The sequence below is a fragment of the Crinia signifera genome, chromosome 1, assembly GCF_055691185.1.
Source record: "Crinia signifera chromosome 1, ASM5569118v1, whole genome shotgun sequence".
In the NCBI taxonomy this organism is placed as follows: Eukaryota; Metazoa; Chordata; class Amphibia; order Anura; family Myobatrachidae; genus Crinia; species Crinia signifera.
In genome coordinates this window covers 109,876,640-109,904,547 of record NC_139217.1, presented here as the reverse complement: position 1 = coordinate 109,904,547, position 27,908 = coordinate 109,876,640, and the positions used below count along the sequence as shown (strand labels likewise).

General features: G+C 46.3%; 2 protein-coding genes across 5 annotated transcripts in view; one reads left to right on the top strand and one right to left on the bottom strand.

Annotated features, from left to right (window-relative positions):
* LOC146059280 (sperm acrosome membrane-associated protein 6-like) overlaps positions 1 to 25,220 on the top strand; it is a 48,344-nt gene extending 23,124 nt beyond the window's left edge. The window contains exons 1-2 of one of the 3 annotated variants that reach the window (XM_083171393.1): positions 10,860 to 10,925; positions 23,701 to 25,220. In XM_083171393.1, the coding sequence (XP_083027519.1) occupies positions 24,224 to 24,919 (696 nt within the window). In that variant the 5' untranslated portion in view covers positions 10,860 to 10,925; positions 23,701 to 24,223 and the 3' untranslated portion in view covers positions 24,920 to 25,220. Of the gene's footprint in view, positions 1 to 10,859; positions 10,926 to 12,177; positions 12,260 to 23,700 lie in introns of those variants that run through there. The other 2 variants (XM_083171400.1, XM_083171397.1) reach the window with 2 other exon arrangements.
* ARHGAP10 (Rho GTPase activating protein 10) overlaps positions 1 to 26,397 on the bottom strand; it is a 286,142-nt gene extending 259,745 nt beyond the window's left edge. The window contains exons 1-2 of one of the 2 annotated variants that reach the window (XM_083171381.1): positions 26,276 to 26,397; positions 178 to 311 (exon numbers count right to left, since the gene is read on the bottom strand). The gene's annotated coding sequence lies outside the window, so the exon portion shown is untranslated. Of the gene's footprint in view, positions 1 to 177; positions 312 to 15,068; positions 15,150 to 26,275 lie in introns of those variants that run through there. The other variant, XM_083171373.1, reaches the window with a different exon arrangement.
* Between the last annotated feature and the right edge of the window lie 1,511 nt (positions 26,398 to 27,908).

Below are 27,908 nucleotides of genomic sequence, written 5' to 3'. Positions count from 1 at the left end.
ACATCCATTAAGTGTCTTGTATAATGCAAGCCGGTCCTTGGTAACTGAGCTTACGGAAAAGATGGAGACATTCTAGCTGCCACATTCTGTCCATCGAGTTTTCATTTTTGTTGAAGCTCATTAGGCCCCCTATTGCTTCAATCAGTATAACACACTAACTTACATCATATACAGTACCTGTCCCTGTTCTGCTTTACATGAAGTGATGCTGGATGAACCAAACTATAGTTTTAAGGGAGGAGTTTTTTTTTCCAGTAGTTGAATGGAATATTCCTTTCATATCTGTTGCACTTGTCACTTCTCGCAGTCCACTGACATACAGGAAAAAAACATGCATTAACTAAGTTCAGTATTGATGTGTGTTGCATTTTCATTTAAATAGCTTTATCTCACTCTTTTCAATGGGCTGGTGCACATTACGAGGAGTTTTCTCACAGCATTTTCATGCACAGAAACATTTTTTTTTTAATACTGAAACGGCACAGGGTTAATTCTCAAATTATACTGTAAACAGAGCCGGCCCTAGGCATAGCAAACTAGGCAAATGGAATAATGCCTAGGATAATTAATTTCAAGCCTGGGGGTTGGCTTAGAGTCAGCTTAATTCAGTGGGCAGCGGTGGGATGGGCAGGCAGCATTGGAAGCTCTGCATTTCCTGCCCTACTGCAATCAGTGCAAAGCTCTGATCTGGTGGTAGCATATACAGCTGAGCTGGCAGCAGCAGTAAAACCAGAGTAGGGAGCAATGACTGGGGGTGATGTGTATTTGGCAGTACTGTGTGGCATTATGTGAGTAAGGACATTACTAATTTAAAGCAAGAAGTGTGAGTGGCAGTACTTTGTTTCAGATTTGTATAAGATCATTACAAATGTGGGGAATAATGTGTAAGGGACATTACAATGTTGCATTATATGTATAAGGGGCACTACTTCTATGTGGCCTTATGTGTGTAAGGTGCACTAGCTCATGGCATTATGTGAATAAGGGACACTTCTGTGATATGTAACATGTATTTTCTAAAGTGGTAATACTGTAAGGCATAAAGTTAATAAGGGACACTAATATGTGATGTAACGTGAATAAGGTTGCTATACTGTCTGGCATCATTTTAATTTGCGGGATGCTGCATAGAAACCTACAGGGGATGCGACTGCCAGCAGAAATGGAGGCAGGTACTGGAGATCGTAGAGGTCTCTCCATTCCTGTGGTCCCTCCTTCATCCATTCCAAGGATACATAAATTTGTGGCTAACACCAGAAAGCGTGTGTTTTCGGCTAAATAGGTGAAAATATGGTATGAGAAATAGGTCCCTTTGTTCTTATGTATAAGGGGCACTACTTCTATGTGGCCTTATGTGTATAAGGTACACTACCCATGACATTATGTGAATAAGGGGCACTTCTGTTAGATGTAACATGTATAAGTTAAAGTGCTAATACTGTAAGGCATAAAGTTAATAAGGGACACTACTGTGTGATATAAAGTGAATAAGGTTGCAACACTGTCTGGCATCATTTTAATTGCAAGATGCCCCCATAGAAATCTACAGGGGATGCGACTGCCAGCGGAAATGGAGGCAGGTACTGGAGATCGTAGAGGTCTCTCCATTCCTGTGGTCCCTCCTTCATCCATTCCAAGGATACATAAATTTGTGGCTAACACCAGAAAGCGTGTGTTTTCGGCTAAATAGGTGAAAATATGGTATGAGAAATAGGTCCCTTTGTTCTTATGTATAAGGGGCACTACTTCTATGTGGCCTTATGTGTATAAGGTACACTACCCATGACATTATGTGAATAAGGGGCACTTCTGTTAGATGTAACATGTATAAGTTATGTTAATGGCGATTTAATATGACCAAAGAAACAATAAGTGAAAAGCGCGAGTTACGTATTAAGTCCGTAACCAGCGTACCCTTTATGCCTAGCTACGTGCGAACAAAACGTAGCGCAGCGTAGCGTACCTTTATCGTGTATTATACACCAAAGAACCAATACCTTAATAAGAGATCCTTTCGCAGTACTTTGACTCTGATCTGCGAATATACCTTTTAAGGACAGAGTCCGTAATAAACCTTTATCGCTAAATGCGAATAACAGACACAACCACGGTATAGAAGTAAGGAGATAGGAACTCCACAAAAAGATGTATTTAAGTCCCTAATGGACAAAAGGGGGTTACAGAAATAGAAAATACAGGTATAACAAGTTATACAATAGTCTAACAAAGTATATACTATACAGGCTCTACTCAGGGAAGAAAAACAGATACAAGACACAATCAGCCAACAATACACTAAGGATAAATACCGTTAATGCAACCGTTACCGTCTCATCAAATATGCGAAGCGCAGTCCGGTCAGAGCTCGCTATCGTTCAGGGATGAACTATAGCCCGGTGGAAAGTCAGGGAAAGGTAGATGTGCCGAAGTGACCGGGCAGCCCTGGGTCACCTATCTTATAGGGTCAGAAGGGGGAGGTCAAAGGCCATTCCCATTGGTCAGAGATCGTATGTCAGGTCCACTGTGATTGGGGGTAAGATGATACAACTGGTTTGACTAGGTGCAGGGGAGTGAACTTTAAGAGTCCTTTGTTTGATGGTTTCGGCGTCAGCAGTGATAAGAACCAGTTTCATCCAGATTCCTTTGTTACATACTTTCAACAGAAACTGTCTCTGGAATATGGATTATGTCCATAACTATCGGGCCGTGTATATTGCGAAATATTCGCAATGACCGGAATACTTCGCACAATGAACGGAACGGAACGGTACTAAACATGATACAGACAGATGTATGCAGGGCTAACTAAGCTATGTGTGGCGTTCTAAACCTTTAACTACATTTTACTTAGTGTCAGTATGTATTTATGAATTTATGTGTGATAGTATGGCTACTCTTCTGGTCCACTTTGTCACACATACTCGGGTATGGAAACTTTATTTGCGCAACTCTGTGAACCAAAATGGCGGCCATACTATCCTAAAATGGCGTGTGTGCAACTAGACTTCCACAGTTAAAGTGCTAATACTGTAAGGCATAAAGTTAATAAGAGACACTACTGTGTGATGTAAAGTGAATAAGGTTGCAACACTGTCTGGCATCATTTTAATTGCAGGATGCCCCCATAGAAATCTACAGGGGATGCGACTGCCAGCGGAAATGGAGGCAGGTACTGGAGATCAGAGAGGTCTCTCCATTCCTACGGTCCCTCCTTCATATATTTCAGGGATACATAATATGTGTGTCTAATCCCAGAAAAGGTGTGTTTTGGGCTAAATAGGTGCAAATATTGAATGAGAAATAGGCCCATTTGCTCTTGCTGTGGACATTTCCATGTGTTGACCATTGCCACGTCAACGTGTTGCTTGTGTTGGCCATTTGACCATATGGTGCTGTCCATGTGGTGTTGACCTGGACATTATCTGTCAGCCGTCCGGATACCTACGAGAATAGTGCAAACTTTAATACTTGCAACTACTGTATATCTAACTTCCCCATAAGGTTTTGTTCTACTAATCAAAACAACCTGTGATAACTTACATGGAAACATTTAGCACGAAACATGCTTTACCTTCTACTTGACTTCTGTAACTTTGGCCAGCTGCCCAGAATACTGTAGGACAATAATATTACCATAGCCCTCCCTAGTGGTGTAGGTGTCCTTAATACAGTAATGGAAATACTAGGATAAAAGGGCTTTTTTCTTCTTATAAAATTATGTAGGAACTGTATGCATTGTTGCTAATAACTAAATGCAATAGATTTGTGTCCATTAGTTTACTCAATCTTTATATGGTTTTAACTGCTTTAAAAGGGGCATACAGATGTAGCGACCCGGCTCTCTTGCTGGGCGACGGGCTTAAGCATGATCGCTCAGCACACATCACGTTACACCCGTGCTGCACCTGGAAATGCTGTGCGCTGAGCAATCACTCTGAGCGGGGCTTTGATTATTTTTTTATAAGCAAAGCCCCACAATGCGCAGGACGATAGCAATGCGCGGGACTGCATATCACCATCGCTACGAGGCATACACATAGAGCGATTTAGTCAGATCACTTAAAAATGGGGCTGAAATCACCCCGTCAGTATGCCCCTTTAGTCTATGAAGGCTTAATTGTAGAAGAGAGAGCTTCCAATTCCTCTCCTGTAGCCTACATCCCGCAGTGGAAACTGACACTGGGCCTGATTCAGCATGGATCAAATCTCCTGAGCTGCTCGCTGCAGCACCACCTCCTGCCTGCATTTGTGTAAAGCATTGCGACTATCCGTTCCTCTGCAACTGCAGCCTGAGTAAGTGTGCCCTTACTCAGACTTGCAGTCGCAGGGCAAGGCCAAGGGAACTGCGTGTGATGCAGTCCCTGGCCTCACCATGACCGAGAAACGGGCAACATGCCTCCAATTTACCAAAAGCTGGCTACCCCCATCCCTCTCTATGAAAGCCTCTGCCTGATTGCATTATAGTGGTATGAACAAAGGACCCATACTGCACATGCGTACATAGGTGAACGTGTGTGTGTGTGGGGGGGGGGGGGGCACTGGAATAACCATTTGCCCAAAACATCCTCCGCTGGAGCCCCGGCTCCTTTTTTTCATTAAAATGTCATGCAGGCGCGGAGTGGTGCAGAGTCTATATCCAAGTACAGACAGAGTCTCTGTGCCCCTCCAAAAATGTCCGCCACCTTGGAATTGACAGACACTAGAGGTTCTCCTGCACCTCTAGTGTCTGTCAGGGTGCCCAGTGCTACTCGGAAGTGCGGATTCCAGGAGCACTGGCGCGCTGTGCACCTGTAAACCCCTGGGCAATGAGCATGTAACTCCCCCTGGGTAACCCCCCTGGCAATGAGCATGAAACCCCTGGCAACAAGCATTTAATCCCTGGCAATGAGCATGTAACCCCCTGTGGCAGAAAGAATGTAACCTCTTGGCAAGGACCATGTGTGGTAAGGTGTAAAGTGTGTGGTATAATATGTAACAGGTATTACGGTGTGTGTGTGTCATAATGTGTAATGGGCATTATGATGTGTAGCATAATATGTAATGGGCATTACAGGGGGCGCACAAATTTCTTTTCTGGCACAGGGCACCAAAATATGTCTAAATACAGCACTGCTGGTAGGCACATTATGGGGTTGATTTTGGTTGACACGCAAAGCTGCCCAAACGAAGGCCCGCCCCTGCTCGCACGGCGAATATCCATTCGCAGCCTTGCATGCAGGGACAAAATCATTCGATGGTCGTCAAATGATTTTGCAAGCGCTCGCAGATCTAAGACACCTCTGCAGGTTCCCTGTAGAAAAGGCTGGGCATTCCAATAGGCACAGTTCCTCACCACCGCCGCCCCACGCCATCACTGGTGTGTGCAAACGGGACGGCGAATAACCAATTTGCAGTGCCCACTTGCACCAAGCGTCTGCACATGTACATAAAAGTTTATGCACATGCGCAGTGGTGAAACATCGCTCCCATTAGGTTTTGTTCTCACCCGCGCACATGGCGTGATGACATCACACCACATTGTAGTGTGACTAGTGCCCCACGTGTGTCCATCAAAGCCTGCTTTGCTAGCCCCCACCCTGCAGTCCAGTGTGTGACTCTGATATTGGTGTGTTAATGTCAGGGGATTAAAAATGTACAATTTTAGAGAATCTGGGACAGCATAGTACACTGATCTTAATGTGTTGGATAATGTATGGAGTATAAGGTAATCTTTTTGTGCAAGACCATGACCATTGCAGCAAGGCCATGCCCTTTTTCTGCACATGCACCTACAGCATGCACTATTTATTGCTTTAAAAGAATTGGAAATTTTGAACTGGGACCACCTATGACCAACTTTCTAGTTTCACTTATGCATGCATAGAATGAGTATAGTGCATGCATAGTTTCCTGAACATCGGAAAACTGCATGGGGAATCGCTTATGGGACCCCTGCTGAATTAGGCCCACACTGCCAATATGTAGTGTCAGATTACCGTAGAGGAGTAAGGCAAGATTTAACAATGCCCTGTGATCATCTCCCTGTGATTAGATTGCTGCTGCCTAGTCTGAGTGAAATCCCACCCCCCATGCAAGCCTGCGAATATATCGCAGACCTCCCATCAGCTGCAAATCCATTCGCAACGCACTTGCCATCAAATTATTTTCCCACTGTGTGCAGTCTGTGTGTAGCTCTGGACCTACTTAGCAGGCACGATAGAAACATGAGTAACGCGGCGAAAGCAGATGTTACACACCCTCCCTTCAAATGTCTGGGCCGAACCAGTGCCGATTTCCCACTAGGCACATACCTAGGGGTGGCACCTGCTGGGGGCGGCACGTTAGCTTCCCTCCCTGCAGCGCAGCGGGAACGAGTCAATGCATGGGATCTAAAGGCAGTGTGGGGTTCTAATTCTCACTTGGGGGCAGATGCAGTGGCGGTTTTTACCTATTGGCTGCAGGGCTGCAGCCCCCCCCCAGGTAAAATCCGCCACTGTAGTGAAGCCAGATGCAATCTGTGAGACTGCACTGGCTTCGCTGTGACTTCCAATTGGAAGTCCGACCTGCCAGTCACAAAAGCAATCCCATTGGGAGATGTTCCCTCCCTCCAGGATGCCTTGTGCAAAAACGGCAATTGCGCATGCGCAGTACCTATATCGGTACTGCGCACGCGCTGGTCCTGGCGCCTGTCATTTGTATAGTACAGGCGCCAGGACCAAGATTGCTTCTATGGGCTGTTGCCCACGCAGCCCATAGAAGCTGGCCGCATGGGCAGTACACATGTTTGTACTGCGCATGCGCCAGTCCCGCACTTGTCATCACAGCTCCATACCTCTCAACATGACCCATTCCAGGAGGGACAAGCTCTGTTCCTGGACATCCATGCGATTGACAGTTGCAGAGTTGCGGGGCTGCAGCACAGTCCAAAATTCAGATAGGGGTGCCCCCAGTGGTGCAAGTATGGTGGTACGGCGTACCGCTAAAACATATGGTGCCAGTACCCCGTACCGCCATGACAAATGATCTGACACTCACTGTGGATGCACAGACAGTCGGCCGGTTTCCCCAGTGGCTGCAGTCTCTGTGCGGGGTCGTGGAAGGAGGGATCCAAGGGGTCTGCACCATCCACGGAAGACTGCGCCCACAGCGGGAGTCCCAGGCAGGTGAGCGGCAGCAGACTAGAGGATTTCTGGCCACCGACAGGTCATGTCTGCGGCCGCGGCCACTCCCGGAGGTCAGCGGCGGCTACGGGAGCTACTAGAGTCCCCGGCCTGGAGGCAGCAATCCACGGGACCTTAAAATTGCAGCCTGTACCCAGCACTCCAGGAGGGATGCGGAGGAAGCTGAAGGGAGGAGCTGTGCTGTACGGGGGGGAGCTCTAATCGGGGAGGCCCTGACCGGGGACCCGCTGCACCGGCTGCTGCTGGAAAGGCCCTGCAGCAGGTAATGGCCCAGTCACTTAGGGGGGTTATAGAGAGAGATAGGACATGTAGTTCCACAGGGGACCCTAGGAGATCCCACATCCTGACAGGCTGTCAGGATGTGGAATCTCCTAGGGTCCCCTGTGGAACTACAGATCCCAGCATGTCCTGTCAGTGATGCCTGTCCCTAAGCTAGCTTCCTTATAGCGACAAGCTGCTGTCATGCCTCATCTGGCATTTGCATGCAAGCCCTGGCAGAGCATGTAACTCTTGGCAGAGAGCATGCAACCCCTGGGCCCTGGCATACAGCATGCAACCCCTGGCACAGAGAATGCAACCCCTGACAGAGAACATGCAACCCCTGGGCCCTGGCAGAAAGCATGCAACCCCTGGTGGAGAGCATGAAACCCCTGGCAGACAGCATGCAACCCCTGGTGGAGAGGATGAAACATTGAAACCCCTGGCATTGAGCATGAAACCCATAGCAACGAGCATGTAAGTAAGCGGCACTTATGTGGCATATTATGTAATGAGCATTACAGCGTGTGGTATTATATGTAATGGGCATTACAGCGTGTGGTATTATATGCAATGGGCATTACAGTGCGTGGCATAATGTGTAATGGGCATTATGGTGTTTGGTATATAACGTGTAATGGGCATTACGGTGTGTGGTATTATATGTAATAGGTATTACGGTGTGTGGCATGTGTAATGGACATTACCATGTGTGGCATAATGTGTAATGGGCATTATGGCATGGGTAATATATATTGAGTGTGTGACATGTAACAGGCAGTACTGTGTACATTTTTGCCGTGCACCTTCGGCGTACAATATCCCTATTTATAGTTTGTCTGGCTCCTACACTTTGATCCTGGCTCCTACATTTTGTGTGCAGGATGCAATGCACAAGGCCAAACAGAAATGTCATCGTGTTCTAAAGTTTTGTCATGTAGCCACTCCCCCTAGTGTCATATGACCACGTCCTGACCACGCCCATTTTCAACGCACGCTTTGCGCGCGCCACAGTACCCCTAAGACATTTTTTCTACTTGCACCACTGGGTTCCCCACCAACTGCCACCCCCAACACCACAGTCTGGGACTCACTGTGTAACTCCCCTATCTGAACTTTGGACAATGGTGCAGTTCCACCTCTGCAACTGCCACTGGCAAGGAAGTCCAGGAGCAGAGCATTTTGTCCCTCCTGGAATGGGTCATGTTGGGTGGTATGCAACACAGGCGCCGGGGACGGGAGAGGAGGTAGCGGCAACAGGAGGAGGGGGGTGCCTGAATCGCAGCACCCCCGCTGCGGCCAGAGGCAGCCCCCTCCCACAATAAGGTACGAGCCGCCACTGGGCAGATGTATGAAGCAGTGATAAGGAAGGAGAAGTGAGCCAGTGGGGAAGTTGCCTTTGGCAACCAGTCAGCTTCTCTGTATCATTTTATAGTATGCAAATTATAGCATACTCAGTGCTGATTGGTTCCCATGGGTAGCTTCTCAAGAGGCTCCATTCTCCTCCCTTATCACTGCCCCTAAAGGAAGGGGAGACTATTATATTCTATACTATGAGGAGAGGAAGGCACATTATACTGTATAATATAGGGAAGGGGAGGCACATTCTATTCTATGGGAGCACAAAGACAAAACATTATTATTTTGGAAGGGGCGGCTAATAATGTTGTGCCTAGGGGTGGCCAGACACTTAAATCAACCTATGGGCACTTTTTTCTGACACTCCCAGAAAATGGCCCGGTGACACCCATAAACGATGCCTTCCTGTCAACCACTTAAGGCCTCCATACACTAGTCCAACTTGTTCTAAGGAGAAGTTGGACCAGTTTGCCCTTGAGAGCCCCTGGCAGCTCCACCGGGAGGCTCAGTTACAATTTGGCACTTGATGTGCCAAAATTACATACCGGGGAGCTGGCAGGGGCAGGCAGCGGGGTCTGTGAGGGGCGGACATTGGGTCCCTTCGGCGGCTGGGCAGTCCGCAGGGTCCCTGAGGCGGATGGGCGGTCAGCGGCAGGGTTCCCACTGCAGATTTATTTATTAACAGTTTCTTATATAGCGCAGCAGATTCCGTAGCGCTTTACAATAGTAGACAATGATAAAACAAACTGGGTGACAACAGACAGACTTGGATAGGAGGGCCCTGCTGCAAGCTTACAATCTATAGGGCTATAGGAGGGAAACACAAGGACAGGCATCAGTAATAGCATAGCAGTCCCACCATTTTACAAGTCCAGAAGGGCAGCTATATAATACATAAGTGCCTCAGAGGGTTATACGTGTAGAACTTAAATATGATAGGCTTGCCTGAAGAGGTGAGTTTTCAGTGAACACTTGAAAGTTTGGAGACTAGTGGAGAGTCTTATTGTGCGTGGAAGGGCATTCCATGGAACTAGTAGCAGTATTAGTGGCGCAGGAAGCGGCTGCGGAATGTAAAACCATATTTTGAAAAGATGGGAAGCTGCTGATTGGCTGAGAGAATTCTCTCAGCCAATAAACGGCTGGCCAATCTTTTCAAAATATAGTTTCACGTTCAGCAGCCACTTCCCACCCCGCCAATAGCGATACTAGTTCCCATCTGCCGCAGGGGCCCCGCCGCTGACTGCCCACCTCCCGCAGGGACTCAGCTGTCTGCCCATCCACTGCAGAGACCCCTCTGCCTCCCCAGCGCTGCACCGACTCCCCAGCCACCGAGCCAATTTGCTGCCCGCCTCAAGAACCCTGCTGGTGCACATAGGAGGGTGCCAGCAGTGCTTCACCATTGGCACACACCTGGGATCAGACCCAATACATTGCGGGTGCTAAAAAGCACCCGCTATGTGTCAGTGATGGGTCCGATCCGATAAATTTAATGTGCTGCCCGTCCGACCCGATGCTCATGAGACCGCGCATCGGGTCGGACGGGATGTCTGCACATGCAATTTGGGGCGATTTCATGGCCCGATCCATCCGAATCGGGTGAAATCGGGCCCAAATCGCAGTGTATGGGGCCCTTAACGAATGGCAATCAATTTAAAAAAATAGCAGGATTTTATAACAGGATGGCCTTGCGCATGCGCATTACATACACATGTGCATTCATTCGATAATCGCTCACTGTGCAATCACATCCGTATGCTACATTTCCACTGAAGTGAAATAGGATTTGTATTTTGTAGGGCACACCATAACATTATATAGTGGTGGCCAACATGCCTCTTTCATCCAGATTCCAGAAGGCAAATACTGTGTTTACTACTTAATTTCTAAATGCAAGAAAGCATGCTGCATTCATTAACAGAGGTAAAGGCATTTCTAGCTGGACCTAACTAGCTGCCTTGCCCTTTGTAAAAGTGATACAGAAGAAAGACTGACAGGACAGCAGAGAACTAATGTGTGTGTATATACTGCCATGGGAACTAGTCTCTACCCTGGGGTCAGGACTCTGTCTGCTACTTCCTGGAAGCTAGCCCCGCCCACCACTGACTGAGCTCTGAGGCCAGCAACAACTCTGCAGCTCTTCTCCCTGCGGTGAGTGCTGTGTGTCCTGGGGAGTCAGGGGCTGTATATAATTTGTGTGATTGGGTGTAATATAATACAGTGGTGTGTGTGCTGGGGGCTGTATATAATGTGTGTGGGGGAGGGGGGGACTCTGATGTGTGTGCTGGGGGCTGTATATAATGTGTGGGGGGGAGGGGGGACTCTGATGTGTGTACTGGGGTCTGTATATAATGTGTGTGTGGGAGGGGGGCTCTGTAATGTAATACAGTGATGTGTGTACTGGGGACTGTATATAATGTGTGTGGGGGAGGGGGGACTCTGATGTGTGTACTGGGGTCTGTATATAATGTGTGTGTGGGAGGGGGGCTCTGTAATGTAATACAGTGATGTGTGTACTGGGGACTGTATATAATGTGTGTGTGGGAGGGGGGCTCTGTAATGTAATACAGTGATGTGTGTACTGGGGACTGTATATAATGTGTGTGGGGGAGGGGGGCTCTGTAATGTAATACAGTGATGTGTGTGCTGGGGGCTGTATATAATGTGTGGGGGGGAGGGGGGACTCTGATGTGTGTACTGGGGTCTGTATATAATGTGTGTGTGGGAGGGGGGCTCTGTAATGTAATACAGTGATGTGTGTACTGGGGACTGTATATAATGTGTGTGGGGGAGGGGGGCTCTGTAATGTAATACAGTGATGTGTGTGCTTGGGGCTGTATATAATGTGTGTGGGGGGCACTGTGTGTAATGTAATTCATTGATGCTTGTACTTAACTAGCTGGGGGGATTTGTATAATGTAATATAATAATGTGAGTATTGAATGTAATATGGGGGCGGATGTATGTAATTTATCAAAGTGGTGTGTATACGGGGTGTAATATAGGGGGATGTGTGTTATGTAATGGCAGTGTGTACTTGCTGTAGTATGGGGGGAGGGATTCTCTTGCAACCTGTGGAGAGACTCCCAGGCGAATGCAGAGTCTTCCGCTGCCCAGAAAGCCACATAATTCTAATGGATTAACCCATTGCCATCGCGAATATAGGTCATCTGGATGTTTCAGAGTCCCCACTGCCCCGGCCAGATAGAAAGAGGCCGGGCACTGCAGAGTTAGGAGTAGTGGAGGCCGTGCCTGGAAGCCGTACCTTACTCTGGCACTGTGCCTGTAGCAGTTCCTCAAACTGCAGCAACAGGTGGGGGCCTCTCAGAGTGGGGGTTCCGTGCCCATGAGCTCCCCTCCTCAAGCCAGCTCTGCCAACTGTTCCACCTAAGAAAATCAGCTGAAGAATTCAAATTGGTGCAGCGCAGCTCTCGTGGATCCTCCATGGTTACTGGTGTGTGCAGGGTGAGACTGGTCCCTCCAAGGTGAGCAGCCATCTTACTGCATACAGCAGCTATATACAGTATGTGCCTATTCCTATCCTTGCTGGCGGGTCGCCAGAATGTACGCGCTGGCGACCCGCCAGCAGCCTCGCCAGCGAGGAGACTGAGACGCGCGTGCGTCTCACGCGCACGCGCGTCTCAGTCTCCGTCGCTAGCGCGACGAAAACCCTGTCCGTCCCCGCCTCAGGGAGACGGACAGGGTTAGGGGGGGTTAGGGGGGGTGCGGGCAGGCGGCGGGGACCCCGGGTTACCGCCGGCAAGCCGGCGGGGACCCGGGGAAATGTATGGAAGCGCCGTCGGAAGGGGACGCGCGCGCCTCTCGTGCGCGCGCGTCCCCTTCTCACGATCGCCATGGCGCTGGCGGGGGATGGCGGCTGGCGACGCCAGCGCCATCCCCTGCCAAGATGGGAACAGACCCATCTGTAGGTTCCTCCTTCTTTCTCTCTCAGATTCTCCTCTATCCCTCTCACACTTTCCCTCTATCTCACACCCACACTCTCTCTCTCACACACACTCTCCTCTATCCCTCTCACACTTTCCCTCTATCTCACACCCACACTCTCTCTCACACACACTCTCCTCTATCCCTCTCACACTTTCCCTCTATCTCACACCCACACTCTCTCTCTCACACACACTCTCCTCTATCCCTCTCACACTTTCCCTCTATCTCACACCCACACTCTCTCTCACACACACTCTCCTCTATCCCTCTCACACTTTCCCTCTATCTCACACCAGCACTCTCTCACACACACTCTCCTCTATCCCTCTCACACTTTCCCTCTATCTCAAACCCACACTCTCACACACACTCTCCTCTAATCCGCTCACACTCTCCTCCCTCTTTCTCACACCCACTGTTTCCCTCTCTTTCACACCGACACACTCGCTCCCCCCCTCTCTCTCACACACGCAGTGAGGGAGTGTATGTGAGACACACGCTCTCTCCTAATTTCGCACTTCCTCTCACACTCCCTCTCTCAAGACTTTCTCCCTCCCTCTCACACTCATTCTCTCCCTCAGATCCACTCTCTCCCTCTGTCTCACACTCTATCCCTCCCTCTCACACTCTCTCCCCTGGCTCCCTCTCTCACACACACACACACACACACACACACACACACACACACACACACACACACACACACACAGGCAGAAAAAAATTCTTTCAAATGTTTAGTGAAGTGCTACAGTCAGCAACACCCACATCTTACCCAGGCCCAGAGTGTTCCACAGTTTTCTTCTGCCACTGCAGGACACCCCCCTTAGTGACGATAGGTACGCCCACAAGTGAAGTTAGACACGCTGGGCGGAGCATGACACACCTTCTCAGCGGCACAATGCATTTTTTGAGCATTCAAAATCTCCCTGAAACTAGTTTTCAAAAGTAGGCAAGTATGGAGTACATGTGTGGAGAAGTGAGAGCAGCAGAGGCAGTAATGGGTATAGTACTCAAAAATAAACAAAATGTATCCCAACAAAGAGGGAGGGGTAAATTGCTAGGTACCTTTACACAATGCTGTTGTCATTTTATGAAGCTGATACAGACATTACTGTACCTGTTCAGATTGTCTTTCAAGCAAGAAACTGTAGGTCACTACAATTCAGTAACAGTGGAGGGGGAGATAGCTAGGTACATATACTGTATACGTACATACATGTTACTGTATCATGATGTATGTAATATATGTGCTTGGTCGATCCCCCAGGGATCACCAGCGCTGAGAGCATCAGGCGCTGCAGCTGGGAATCAACATAAACATCTATGCACTGTTAAGCCCACCCCCCAGACTACTCATTGCTGGCGATCCCTGGGATATCGATCCAGTACATACATTACATACATAATTACATGTATGTATATATGTGCCTAGCGATCCCTCCCTTCACTGCTTGGTCGTGCAGCACAAACTGAATTGTAGCATGACACAGGGGTGTTATGTGTATGGGCACTAATCTGGGCATTATGTGTATCCATCTCTACTCTGGGCATTCTGTATATGGGCACTACTCTGTACATTATACAAGTGTGCTACTCTGGGCATTATGTGTATGAGGCACTATGGACATTATGTGTAAGTGTCACTACTTTGTGCATTATGTGTATGGGGCACTACTCTGGGCATTGTGACAGCGCAACTATGCATTGTGTAAGGGGGGTGCTTCTGTGGACATTATGGGAGTTTTTGTGGTTTACTCGCAAAGGCAAATATGGACAAACTGATATCTATTGCAGTGTAAAAATAAAGCAGCCAGCATTTACCCTGCACAGAAACAATATAACACCCAAATCTAACTCTCTCTGCACATGTTACATCTGCTCCACCTGCAATGCACAATGGTTTTGTCCATTAGACAGTGAATTTCCCTATGCGAGTGAACCAGAATAACCCTCTATGTGTAACCTACACTACTCTGGTCATTATGCATAAGCAGCATTACTGTGGGCATTATATGTAAAAGGCACTATTACTGTTGGCACTATATATATTAGGGGCACTACTGTGTGTAAGGGAAACTAGTGTGTGGTGTGATGTGAATCTGTGACACTACATGCAGTGTAATTTGAATAAGATTGTCCTGCTGTGTGCCGTAATATGTAAAAACACTCCATATGAGAACATACCCCTTTTTTTTATCGTGCGAGCCTCAACCACGCACTGTCTCTATTATAAGGTATGGGAGGGAGGGCGCAAATTTATAGTTTGCAGGAGGGCGCCCAACACCCTAGCACCGGCCCTGCACGAGGGAAATAAGGAGTGGAGCCACCAAACAGACTACGGCATACCTCCCAACTGTTCCAATTTTTGTGGCACAGTCCTGTTTTTTGGGGACTGTCCTGCATCCCACTCACGGCCGGCAGTGTCCTGCGGTAAGGAAGGCAGTTGGGAGTCCTTCCTGGCTGTTACTGCTCTGCTGAGCGCATGCACACAGTATCTAATCAGGGAGACAAAGAGGCTGGAGGCATGGACATGCACCCGCAGCAGCGAAAATGGGGGTGTGGCCTAGCGGATTAATGCAATTATAGATTTTAAGGCCCCCATACTCTATGCAACTTCTCTAAGGGGAGAATTTGTATCCGATACTCCTAGATACATTCCATGCTGTCCTTCCACATGTAATGTGTCGCATACCACCCCCCCTCCCTGCCTACGGGAGGGGGTCTTACTCAAATGGCTGGACGTGCAGCACGTCTGACCTCTGGTTTCTTGCACATGGGACTGCGCATGTCATACACCTGCGATTTGGGCTGATTTCACACGATTTCTCAGCCAGATCTGCCGGAATCGGGTGAAATCAGGCCTACTGTGAATAGTGTATGCAGCTGCCTAGATTCGTACCATTATGTTTAGTGAAAACATTTATACAATTGGTTTTTGGATCCCCCGACAGGAAGTAGATAAAAGCCTCGCCAATCTGGAATAATAATATCTCTGTGTTTCCCTCCTTACCTAGAGTAGTCTCTCTCCAATCCATACAGAAAGTGCACAACAATATGGTCGTAAATACAGCTAAAGGAGGAGGAGGAGGGTCACTATATTATCACATGTGCAAAATACATCTGGGAGCAATGCTGACATAACGAGCAGTAACTTCTGCTCTCCTGTAACAGTCGGGGGAGGGAGAAGTAGTCCCCAGAATCCGCCATTCTGTTGCCAAGGCCCAATAATCTGCTTTTACTAGAAACATTTATTTATTTTCATTCTTTTGGATTCAAAATTTACGTTTGTTCTATTGGGGGAAATGTTTGAAACCTGCAACAAAAAATGCTGGAGAAGTTGCACATAGCAACCCATCCGCTTCTACAGCACAGTTCTCCTATGTATCTAGTACATTAAATACAATGATTGGTAGACTCTGGTTGCTAAGGGCAACTTCCCCTCATGTTCTTCCTAGAAGGTTTGATACTGTACTGTACATCTGTCTCATTAGAAGAACACTACTCCAGTGCTGCATCTATAACGGTTGCAAAATGTACACAGGCCCTTCGCTCCAGACGGGGCCCACACTGCACACCCTGCATCCATTGTTGCTTCTCACCTGCCTCTCTCCCCAGTGCAGCACACAGCAGGGTGTTTGCTGGTACTGGGGAGAGAGTCGGCTGCAGCAGTGTCTATAAAAGTGGGCGAGGGGGCAGCAGGACCCTCCAATATGCCAGGGTCTGGATAAAGAGTACCCGCTATCCGCCTCTTGGTGCCACTGGTCACGCCCCTACACCCTGAGGTCATGCCCTCTTGTTTAATGCATACCCTCCAACAGGACCCATTCCATTAGGTACACAAAAATGCTCTGTTCCTGGACTTCCCTGCCAGTGGCAATTACAGAGGTGGGACTTCAGCACAGACCAAAATTCAAAGAGGGGGGGTCACATTAACTGCCAGTGAGTCCAGGACAGTGATGTTTGGAGTGGTAGTAGGTGTGGCTCCCCTTTTTGAATATTGGACTGTTTTAGTAAAAAAGAGAAAGAAAAGTAGTCATGGCGGATGCACACCACATGTATTTTATAATTATTGGATCTTAATGAATAATGTTTACGAATTTTTATATCTTATGTGGGGAATCCTTTTAATCTTTATTGTGAACTGGATTCAGGATATACCCACAGTAGTTAGGCAAAATACAAGAGGTTAAAATTACTTACATAAAACAAGTACAGATATTTGGTGATAAAGATAAGAATAAGTGTAGAATAGTATTAAAATATAAGTAGACCGGATCAGTATGGTGTGATGCCTGTCTTTTTAAGCTTGTGATTTCTGTCCCAAGCACCATCAGAGCCATCCCCAAGGGGGAGATGATAAGAACGAAGCGTAATTGCTCTGATCCCAATATCTTCAAACAAAGAGAACAAGAACTGTCCCAACGTCTCATGGAGAGAGGATATAGCAGGAATCTTATCAAAAAATCACGTAAATCCATCGAACAGACATCTCGTGAATCCCTGCTTATACCCAAAAGACGTAAGACCAAAGAGGAACCCATACGTTTCATTGGGACATACAATAACCATTGGAGAGAAGTACGTCAAATACTACAAAAGCATTGGGCAGTACTACAAACAGACAACGATCTGAGAGAAATCCTCCCTCCAACGGTACAAGTTAGCTGGCGACGGGCCAAGAATATCGGAGACCGATTAGTACACAGTCATTTAATGGAACCACCGCAGAAACACACCATCAAACAAGGATCCATCAAATGTGGCAGATGCAAGGCCTGTAATTACATGATACCCAAGCAATCCTATACCGACAGATTTGGAAGAACCAGGAAAATTAATGAACTCATCACGTGCACCACCATAGGGGTAATTTACCTCCTACAGTGTCCATGTGACAAATTATACGTGGGCAAGACGAAAAGACCTCTAAAGGTACGGGTATTAGAACATATAGGTTCTATCCGGAATGCAATGAAGGATATGGACAAATTCAAGAAGCTCACGCCTGTCGCCAGACATTTCTGGAGATTTCATGAAAACAACCCCGCGGGCCTCAAGGTCTATGGCATGAAACACATTAGGATGGGAATCAGGGGAGGAGACTTAGATAAGGAATTACTCAAAGCAGAAACAAAACTCATTTTCCTTATGGACTGCCTACAACCACAAGGACTGAATGAATTCAACAGCTACACCCCATTCCTGTAGCACAGAACAGCCCTTTCCTCTCCCCTCTTTTCCCTCCGGCACCCGACCTACATGTGCTGCCTCAGCCGGTCACTCTCTTCCTCCTCAGCACCTTTGTAAATCAGCTCAACTATATTTGCTGATATCAAATCCATTTCATCAGATGGAGTCACCTATATGGGTACAGGTCTATCCTGCCCACAAAATATAGGTATGGCAGACCATGTGATGCCCAAAATATATCTCCCAAAAGGGTTAAGAATACAATCCTAAAGATTAAGAAGAAAGGTTCAAATATTTACCGTATATAACGAAGAAAAGGGTCTGGACAGCAGCATTTCAATTCCACGGATGGGAGTGCCACCAGATGGCTACGTCTCCCATATTCTTCAGGCCAAGTCGATACACCTATACAAAACAAAAAGTTATTACAATAATAATACTTACCAAAATATATCTAGATCCAGGAGACACCTAAAATCATGGGTCAATGCTAGCGTTAGAAATTTTACAAACCCAATGAGGTGTTAATATGTATGAAAACCTCATACATGATCATACATATCAAATATATGATCAGGTATACCATCAAAAGAAATCATACCAACTTAATAAGGTCACAATATGTGAGAACACCTCATATATGATCATACATACTAACCACGCATAGGAAGAGACTTATCATATTGAGTAATTTATGAATATCATAAATCCAGGTCATTCATGAGACCATGTATATACTCGAAAATAGATACCCCATGCCATACATTATATCTTATATGGCAGCATACAACCCCCAATATTCAACATAATGATTTATCATCTCTCCCTAAAGTATTCACACATCACGTCACGTACACACCTATTACTAAGCCACCTATCACCTGAAATCCTCATATTTATATAATGAGGCACATATGAAAAATTAATCACAAATATTCACTTACCATGCCCCATTCCATCACCCCCAACAAACTAATCACATCCTTTCAAGAATCAGACACGTGAATAATTATATTCTGTCACTATGTATTTTTCATTTATTCCATGGTATAGTATATTTATTTTTCACACACCATCCACGTTTTTTCGTTGAATTTTTATCACATTGTTTTTTTTGTTTTTTCATTTTCACTATTCTTTCACATCTTTCCAAGTAAATAATTCAGAGAAAGAGAGGCCACAACGAATTATCTTCATATTTATTTTCATATTTATTTATTATTATCTTTTATTCACCCACTGACAACAAATCAAATGCATGCATTGCATATAATATACACATAACACCTAGAATGATTATTCACAAGATAATACACAATAATACTAACAGGAATCAGAATTATATACTATACAGGGAATGGGGTTCTAACCCGGAACGATCATATCTAACAATATGAACTCATGACAGACCATACAACAAAGACCTGGACCCCGATAGCAAGGGAATGAATAACTAGACAGCTGATTCTCTTCGTGAAGTAATCAGGGGCAATTGTAATTAGAATTAAAGTCAAAATGCCTGCATAAAATCTCAAACGTTATGATACGTGCTCAATACAGGGCTCAACCCCGGACAGCACAGTCTTGGTGTATTTCATTAGGGAAGTCTCATTGGTCCAAAGTGCATCACATGACCAAAGATGCACTTATATAGTGTACAGATAACAGGGTTATAAACCTGTAATCAGCTTGCTTAACAACACGAAATCATCAAGTATCCAATAAATGGAACCTCAAGACCCCAATACTCAAGGGAGGAAGAGTCTGATAGACGATCTGTCCCTGAAACAAATAGAGGGAAATCTGACCAAAATTGGAGCCAGCATATTAATATAGAACTCCGAGTGTTATTACATATGCGCGATACGGGGCTCAACCCTGTACAGCAGAGCTCTGGGATCATATCACCAAAGACGCTCCCATTGGTGGAGCGCACATCACGTGACACGCGACGCAGGTCAGGTGACCTGCGCAATGAGGTCACGACGCTGAAACGTAATTGAAAGGGCGGAAATAAGCCTTAATGACGCCAGCATCTCCTACACACTCATTGGCTAAACACAGATTGTGACCTGAACCATGCCTATTGATTGGCGGTTCTAACTAATAAATAGCGCATAGGTGAGATCATTCTCTGGTTAGCTTGAAGAAGCTAGTGCGAAACACGTGTTCTAATCTGTGTTTATAGTGTAGACACAGAACTGTATGTGTGTGTAGTAGGAATTATACCTCAGTTAAACTGTCAAAATAATTTTTAAGCTTGTACTGTGTGACTGTGAAAATTCTGGAATTTCGTGGGTGCATAACTTGTTTCCCACCAGTAGGTGGCAGCATCTCACTGCATACTGGATTAACAATATAAAATTACAAACCAGTAAACGCCCAATAACAGTCTAACCTAGTTAGCCACATTGTAGTGAATCACATTCTGATGCAACAAACTAGTCAAAGATACTGCAGTGATATAAATACACTCAACTTAGACAGATACTTTCTAGTTTGTTATTAATCAAACCTGTTCAGAATTAACAAATAAAGTTAAAAACTGCTGCAGAGAGTATTATATCTCCTCAATAAACCCTAACAGCATCCACCGAATGTGTAATAAAATCAAACACGAATCTCACATGAGAAAATTCATCTGCATCTAAGGGGTTGGCTATATGCCACAGGTTTTGCACAGAATATAAGTAATCTCCCACCAATAAGGGCTAACGAAGGTCCAGTACTGATATCCAAACTCTGTAATCTGATGTGCCAGTATAGGCAATATATAAATTACTGATACCCACAAGGGATCGTATCGCATCAGCGAGTATATCAGGGGACAGAAATCCCAAGCTTAAAAAGACAGGCATCACACCATACTGATCCGGTCTACCTATATTTTAATACTATTCTACACTTATTCTTATCTTTATCACCAAATATCTGTACTTGTTGTATGTAAGTAATTTTAACCTCTTGTATTTCGCCTAACTACTGTGGGTATATCCTGAATCCAGTTCACAATAAAGATTAAAAGGATTCCCCACATAAGATATAAAAATTCGTAAACATTATTCATTAAGATCCAATAATTATAAAATACATGTGGTGTGCATCCGCCATGACTACTTTTTTTTCTCTTTTTTACTAAAACTACTATACTTAGTCGATAGGATAGCACCCCCCGCTAGCAGAAAAATATATAGCGGTTGAAATACCCTGATTTTACAGGGCAAACAATTTCCTTCCTTTGTGTGCAGATGTCAACCCCACCCCCCTCCTGAATATTGGACTGTGCTGCAGCCTCACCTCTGCAACTGCCACTGGGAGGGAAGTCCAGAAACAGATCTTTTTGTACATAATGGAATGGGTCATGTTGGAGGGTATGTATAATGACATCCTACCATGATGACTATATCTACTCCCTTTGCTTTATCACTGTCCCCAATTGTAAGGCACAACAAAATGTGCTACCCCGATATAAGAGACTGGTAATTAAAATAATCCTGGGTGTCAATAAAAGTATACTGACAGGAACATACTGTAGTAACAGTGATTACAGACAGTTGGTGACTATGCAGCCATATTAAGGCATATTTGCCTACCCTCCCGGAATGGCCGGGAGGTTCCCACAAATTGGGTCCCCCTCCCGGCCCCCTAGGAAGGTGGGCAAGTCTCCCGCATTTTTGCCACAGCCCCTGCTTCCCTTTCCCTGTGGTATAAAACTCTGAATTTCGCAGGTCCGTGGGGAGGGGGCGGGGCTAAAATGATGAGAACCGCGTCATTTCGCGGCATTTTAGCCCCTACCCCATCCACGGACCCGCAAATTGATGTGGCTGTCTGTCATGGGGGCGGGGCTTGCCTCGACCGGCCCCCAAAATGAAGCCTCTACCCACCCCCTTTCACTCCTGTCCGGGCTTCTCCCGGAGAGGAGTTTTAAAAAGTCAGCATGTATGTATTAAGGGGAATGTTCTACAAGTTATTTTTTTTATTACACATTTTATGGCATAGGTTGTAACAAAAAAATTTCAAGGAGACATTATTTTCCCTGTCAGACAAATTGCACCGTGCAAGTTAAACTGACATGACTTCCTGATATGTAAACAAAATTCCATGAACATAAACTAAAGATTTCGATAAGATATCTCCTCAAGGTTTATAAAAGACAAAATAACACTACTTAACTTTTTATTGCTCAAACAACGGAGTAATATGCTTAAGCGGAACCTAAACAAACAAGACAAGACAAAAGGGAAGAAACATAAGGGAGAGGGTGGTAAGACGCCTATATTTACATTCAAGAATTGAGTCGATTGTTGAATATAGCTCAGTGTGGGACGGATATATAATCTTAAGCGAAGGCAGATATAGGCATATTTAATCATTATGTAGTACTTAATTGTAGTATGAAATATCATGAAGTATTCTTATATAGGTGTTGGATTTGCGTCTGGGTCTTGCTAGGTAGAGTCTATATATACCGGACCCATTTTTTGTAGAATCTCATTACTCCCGTTTCTATATCAGGCAAGGTCACCCTTCTTTCCATATATAAAGTATTGAGTAGTATACGTTTGGTTTCTAATATGGTGGGGGCTGACGTTTGATCCAATATTTCATGTTCAATTTTCTCGCTATTCCCGGAATTACTGTCATAACTGGTAGGAGAGTCTTTTTCCAACCGTTCCAATCCCACTCACCCATCACAAGTAATAATCACACCTTGGAGTTCCTAGTCACCTTTAATTTAAATATTTTATTGATAAAGGCAATAAGTTTGTTCCAGAACGTTACTATCTTTGCCACACTCTCAAAGGTTATGGAAAAATGTAGCTTTTCTCTGGACACATTTGACACAGGAGTCAGAGGGTGTGGATCATTTCCTAGACCACATTTAGGTCGACTGTCATTAGGTCGACCACATTGGGTTGACAGGGGGGGAGGTCGACAGGGTTGTAGGTCGACATGGGTCAAGGTCAACAGGTGTTTAGGTCGACATGGGACAAGGTCGACATGGGTTTAGGTCAACATGGGTCAAGGTCAACAGGTGTTTAGGTCGACATGGGACAAGGTCGACATGGGTTTAGGTCGACAGTCATTAGGTCGACATGGGTTTTTCAGTTTTTTTACCCGAATGCCGACACAGTCGACATGGACACAGGTGCCTCGCTGAGCTCGGCACGCTATCTTATTATCCCACCACGCCCTAGAGGATTGTAATTGAAATACCGCCTGTCGGCGGAAAAAAACAGTGAAAAACCCATGTCGACCTAACGACTGTTGACCTAAACCCATGTCGACCTTGTCCCATGTCGACGTAAACACCTGTCGACCTTGACCCATGTCGACCTTCCCCCCTGTCGACCTAAGTGTGGTCTACAAAATGACCGTATACCGAGTCAGATTCCCCAGGAATCATATGGGCTCTCTGTGCGGGGGCCACATATGCTCTGTACAATATTTTCAAATGTACCTCTTGAAGGGAGGCAGAGTGCAGATATTTTAGTGTTTGTTGGCAGTGTTTCAAGATTTCATGGTATTCCATAAGTGAGGGAACATCAGCCTTCCAGGTCGCCATTGAACTACCCCACTTTTTCTCCCCATAAGTGACCAATGCTACCGTATAATTATAACGTAGCCTAAATACTCCCGTGTGTGCCAATGAGAGAATAGTATTAATTGGGACAGTCTCCGCCCCTGTCAGACCAGCTGGCGGCAGAGATGGCAGAGACGGCTACAAATGTCTGATTTGTAGATACATATAAAACTGTGTTTGTGACGAGTCATGTTTCTCTTTCAGATCAGCAAAAGTCGAAGGTGGCCCCCCGGATCATACACATCCCTGATAGCCGACAAGTCCTTTTCCCTCCAAAGCAGGAATTGGGGATTATCCAGACCCGGAGTAAATTTTTCTAGGAAGCAAACCCCGGTATAATTATAACCTCAGTGTTATAAGCGTTTACAGTAACTTATTACTACTCTCTTCTGTGCTGCTGGACACCATGGCAGCACAGCGCAGCCTGCTGCTGCTCTGCACCCTATACCTCATCTGTGGTGTGGAGCTGAGTAGAAGCTGCTACACTTGTCTGAGGACGAGTAAGGACAGGGCGAGCATCTGCCAGTATGCCAGCTCCACAGGCAAGATGGAGGCCCTAGAATGCCTGGCAAAATTAACGAGAGGATTTCTACCTATGGACGCCCTCGTTATCCCGCTTTCACAGATGACCAACATCAGAGACCATCTAGGAGGCTTTAATAAAACCGTCAGAGGGATCAATTGATCGCTCCCTGCTAAGGACTGGACTGCGGCATTTGACCAGAAGATGAAGGAGTACATAATGGACGTGAAAGCGATTGCGGCAAAGAACCCGGCTAAGAAACGTATAAGCGTCTGCGGGAGACAGAAAGCGGCACAGCTGTTCCATTGTGACGATTGCTCAGTGCAGGAATGCCAGGCGCCTGCACAGTGTCCGCTGCAAGACATCTACGCCATGGAACCCGCCGAGACCTACATATTCTGCACTCCGCCTTTTCCCCTCCCCCCCGCAGTAACCGTCACATGGAAGTTTGCGCGGAACATCAGGGTGGCGGACATCAGTTATTTTAAAACCATATCCACAGGACATGACCTGCACATCCATATTAAGCCAACCCGTAAATACCACGAGGGGACGTATGCGTGCCAAATACAAGACGAGGACCATTTCGTAATAGCGCAGATGTTTTATTTCCTCAATGTGACCCGGAGTCGTGAAATAGAATACTCGGAGATGGAGGAGATCTTCAATGATGCCCTGTATTCAGAGGTCAGTCCTGAGCCAGAGCCGGAACATATTGAACAGCAGGAGCCGGTGATCCTCACTATTATGGAGCGCTTTAAGGACAAGGTAATGACGAGTCTGCCATTCTGCGTCGTAGTCACCCTCTCCATGGCGGCGGTGCTGATAGCGTTCGCTATATTATTCATGCACGAATACTGTCCAACAAAGAGCACAAGGCATCGGGGTGACATAGTGTGACGCACTACAGAGGTGTCCTCCCTCATCATGGGCCGCAGTCACATTAACTAGAGATGTGCAGGCTCTGATTTCAAAGCAGGATCTTATTGGCAACAACTGTCATGTGATAGCTATTAAGATCCTGCTTTGAAATCAGAGTAAATCAGAGTAAATCAGAACTTGTAGCCGCACCTTGCCGTCAGCATGTGACTAGGACTTAGCGCCGACTCCGGGATGCCGCAGCAAACAGCGCTGCCTCAAATACTCTGCGCTGCCTCCAGTACTCCGTCATCATCATCTAATAAAATCTTGTTACATCATATTTTTTTCTCATTTCGTTCTTTAGAGTGCGGCTGTCAAACTGCGCTCAGATGCGCCCTGAATTTCGCATACGATATAATTATATACCTTGTCTCCGCATTAAAGTTATGAATCCCATTGGTTATTGGGCAATAAGCCGACCTCCTGCATATTCCTGTAGGCATCTCGTTGGCATCTCCAGTGATGTTGGGATTGCGGCACTGGAGTTGTGGTAGGTCGGGATATCGACCACCTGCATCCCCTTCACCGGCATGGGGCCCGATTCAGACTTAATCGCTCTTGTGCAAGGTGATTGATAGGAAGCCGGCATATGGGGGTGGGAACCGTCTGTTTAATGAAAGCACCAAGAAAAACACAGACGTGACTGAATATATGCAGGTGTGCCCAAGCGTTCAGTGCCCATACACGGTGCCTTTTGCCCGTGCAATGCGATACGCGCTCCTGCGCACATCACATTGCACAGCACAAATAGAATGTGCAGCACTGACTTTTTCAACTAGATCGCATCAAAACGCACGCTGCTGTAGCGCATCGCATGTGTTTTGAACACGGTGCAATCTAGCTCCATACACACAGAGTAAATCGCCCTGAGTATGGGCACCGTGAGGGCTGGTAAAGCTTTTAGCACAATGGGACACTGTTAAGTTAACAAGGTAGAGCCAAGGAGTAGACAATAATTCCACGTACAAAACCATGTGCACTGCAGGTGGGGTAGATGTAACTTGTGCAGAGAGAATTAGATTTGGGTGGGGTTTTACTGCAAAGTGAGATCTATATTGCAGTGCAAAAACAAAGCAGCCAGTATTTACCCTGCACAGAAACAAAATACCTCTAATTCTCTCTGCACGTGTTATATCTGCCCCCCCCTGCAGTGCACATGGTTTTGTACATTTGAGAAGGAAATTGCCTTTACGAGTGAACCAGAATAAGGGCCTACTGTAAGTGTGGATACACAAAGGTAGTAAATGACAATAACACACAACACATCGCTATGGAGTAGGCATGGCCGGCACGAGGGAAATAAGGAGTGGAGCCACCAAACAGACTACGGCATACCTCCCATCTGTTCCAATTTTTGCGGCACAGTCCTGTTTTTTGGGGACTGTCCTGCATCCCACTCACGGCCGGCAGTGTCCTGCGGTAAGGAAGGCAGTTGGGAGTCCTTCCTGGCCGTTACTGCTCTGCTGAGCGCATGCACACAGTATCTACTCAGGGAGACAAAGAGGCTGGAGGCATGGACATGCACCCGCAGCAGCGAAAATGGGGGTGTGGCCTAGCGGATTAATGCAATTATAGATTTTAAGGCCCCCATACTCTATGCAACTTCTCTAAGGGGAGAATTTGTATCCGATACTCCTAGATACATTCCATGCTGTCCTTCCACATGTAATGTGTCGCATACCACCCCCCCTCCCTGCCTACGGGAGGGGGTCTTACTCAAATGGCTGGACGTGCAGCACGTCTGACCTCTGGTTTCTTGCACATGGGACAGCGCATGTCATACACCTGCGATTTGGGCTGATTTCACACGATTTCTCAGCCAGATCTGCCGGAATCGGGTGAAATCAGGCCTACTGTGAATAGTGTATGCAGCTGCCTAGATTCGTACCATTATGTTTAGTGAAAACATTTACACAATTGGTTTTTGGATCCCCCGACAGGAAGTAGATAAAAGCCTCGCCAATCTGGAATAATAAAATCTCTGTGTTTTCCTCCTTACCTAGATTAGTCTCTCTCCAATCCATACAGAAAGTGCACAACAATATGGTCGTAAATACAGCTAAAGGAGGAGGAGGAGGAGGAGGGTCACTATATTATCACATGTGCAAAATACATCTGGGAGCAATGCTGACATAACGAGCAGTAACTTCTGCTCTCCTGTAACAGTCAGGGGGAGGGAGAAGTAATCCCCAGAATCCCCCATTCTGTTGCCAAGGCCCAATAATCTGCTTTTACTAGAAAACATTTATTTATTTTCATTCTTTTGGATTCAAAATTTACGTTTGTTCTATTGGGAGAAATGTTTGAAACCTGCAACAAAAAATGCTGGAGAAGTTGCACATAGCAACCCATCCACTTCTACAGCACAGTTCTCCTATGTATCTAGTACATTAAATACAATGATTGGTAGACTCTGGTTGCTAAGGGCAACTTCCCCTCATGTTCTTCCTAGAAGGTTTGATACTGTACTGTACATCTGTCTCATTAGAAGAACACTACTCCAGTGCTGCATCTATAACGGGTGCAAAATGTACACGGGCCCTTCGCTCCAGACGGGGCCCACACTGCACACCCTGCATCCATTGTTGCTTCTCACCTGCCTCTCTCCCCAGTGCAGCACACAGCAGGGTGTTTGCCGCTACTGGGGAGATAGTCGGCTGCAGCAGTGTCTATAAAAGTGGGCGAGGGGGCAGCGGGACCCTCCAATATGCCAGGGTCTGGATAAAGAGTACCCGCTATCCGCCTCTTGGTGCCATTGGTCACGCCCCTACACCCTGAGGTCATGCCCTCTTGTTTAATGCATACCCTCCAACAGGACCCATTCCATTAGGTACACAAAAATGCTCTGTTCCTGGACTTCCCTACCAGTGGCAATTACAGAGGTGGGACTTCAGCACAGACCAAAATTCAAAGAGGGGGGTCACATCAACTGCCAGTGAGTCCAGGACAGTGATGTTTGGAGTTGCAG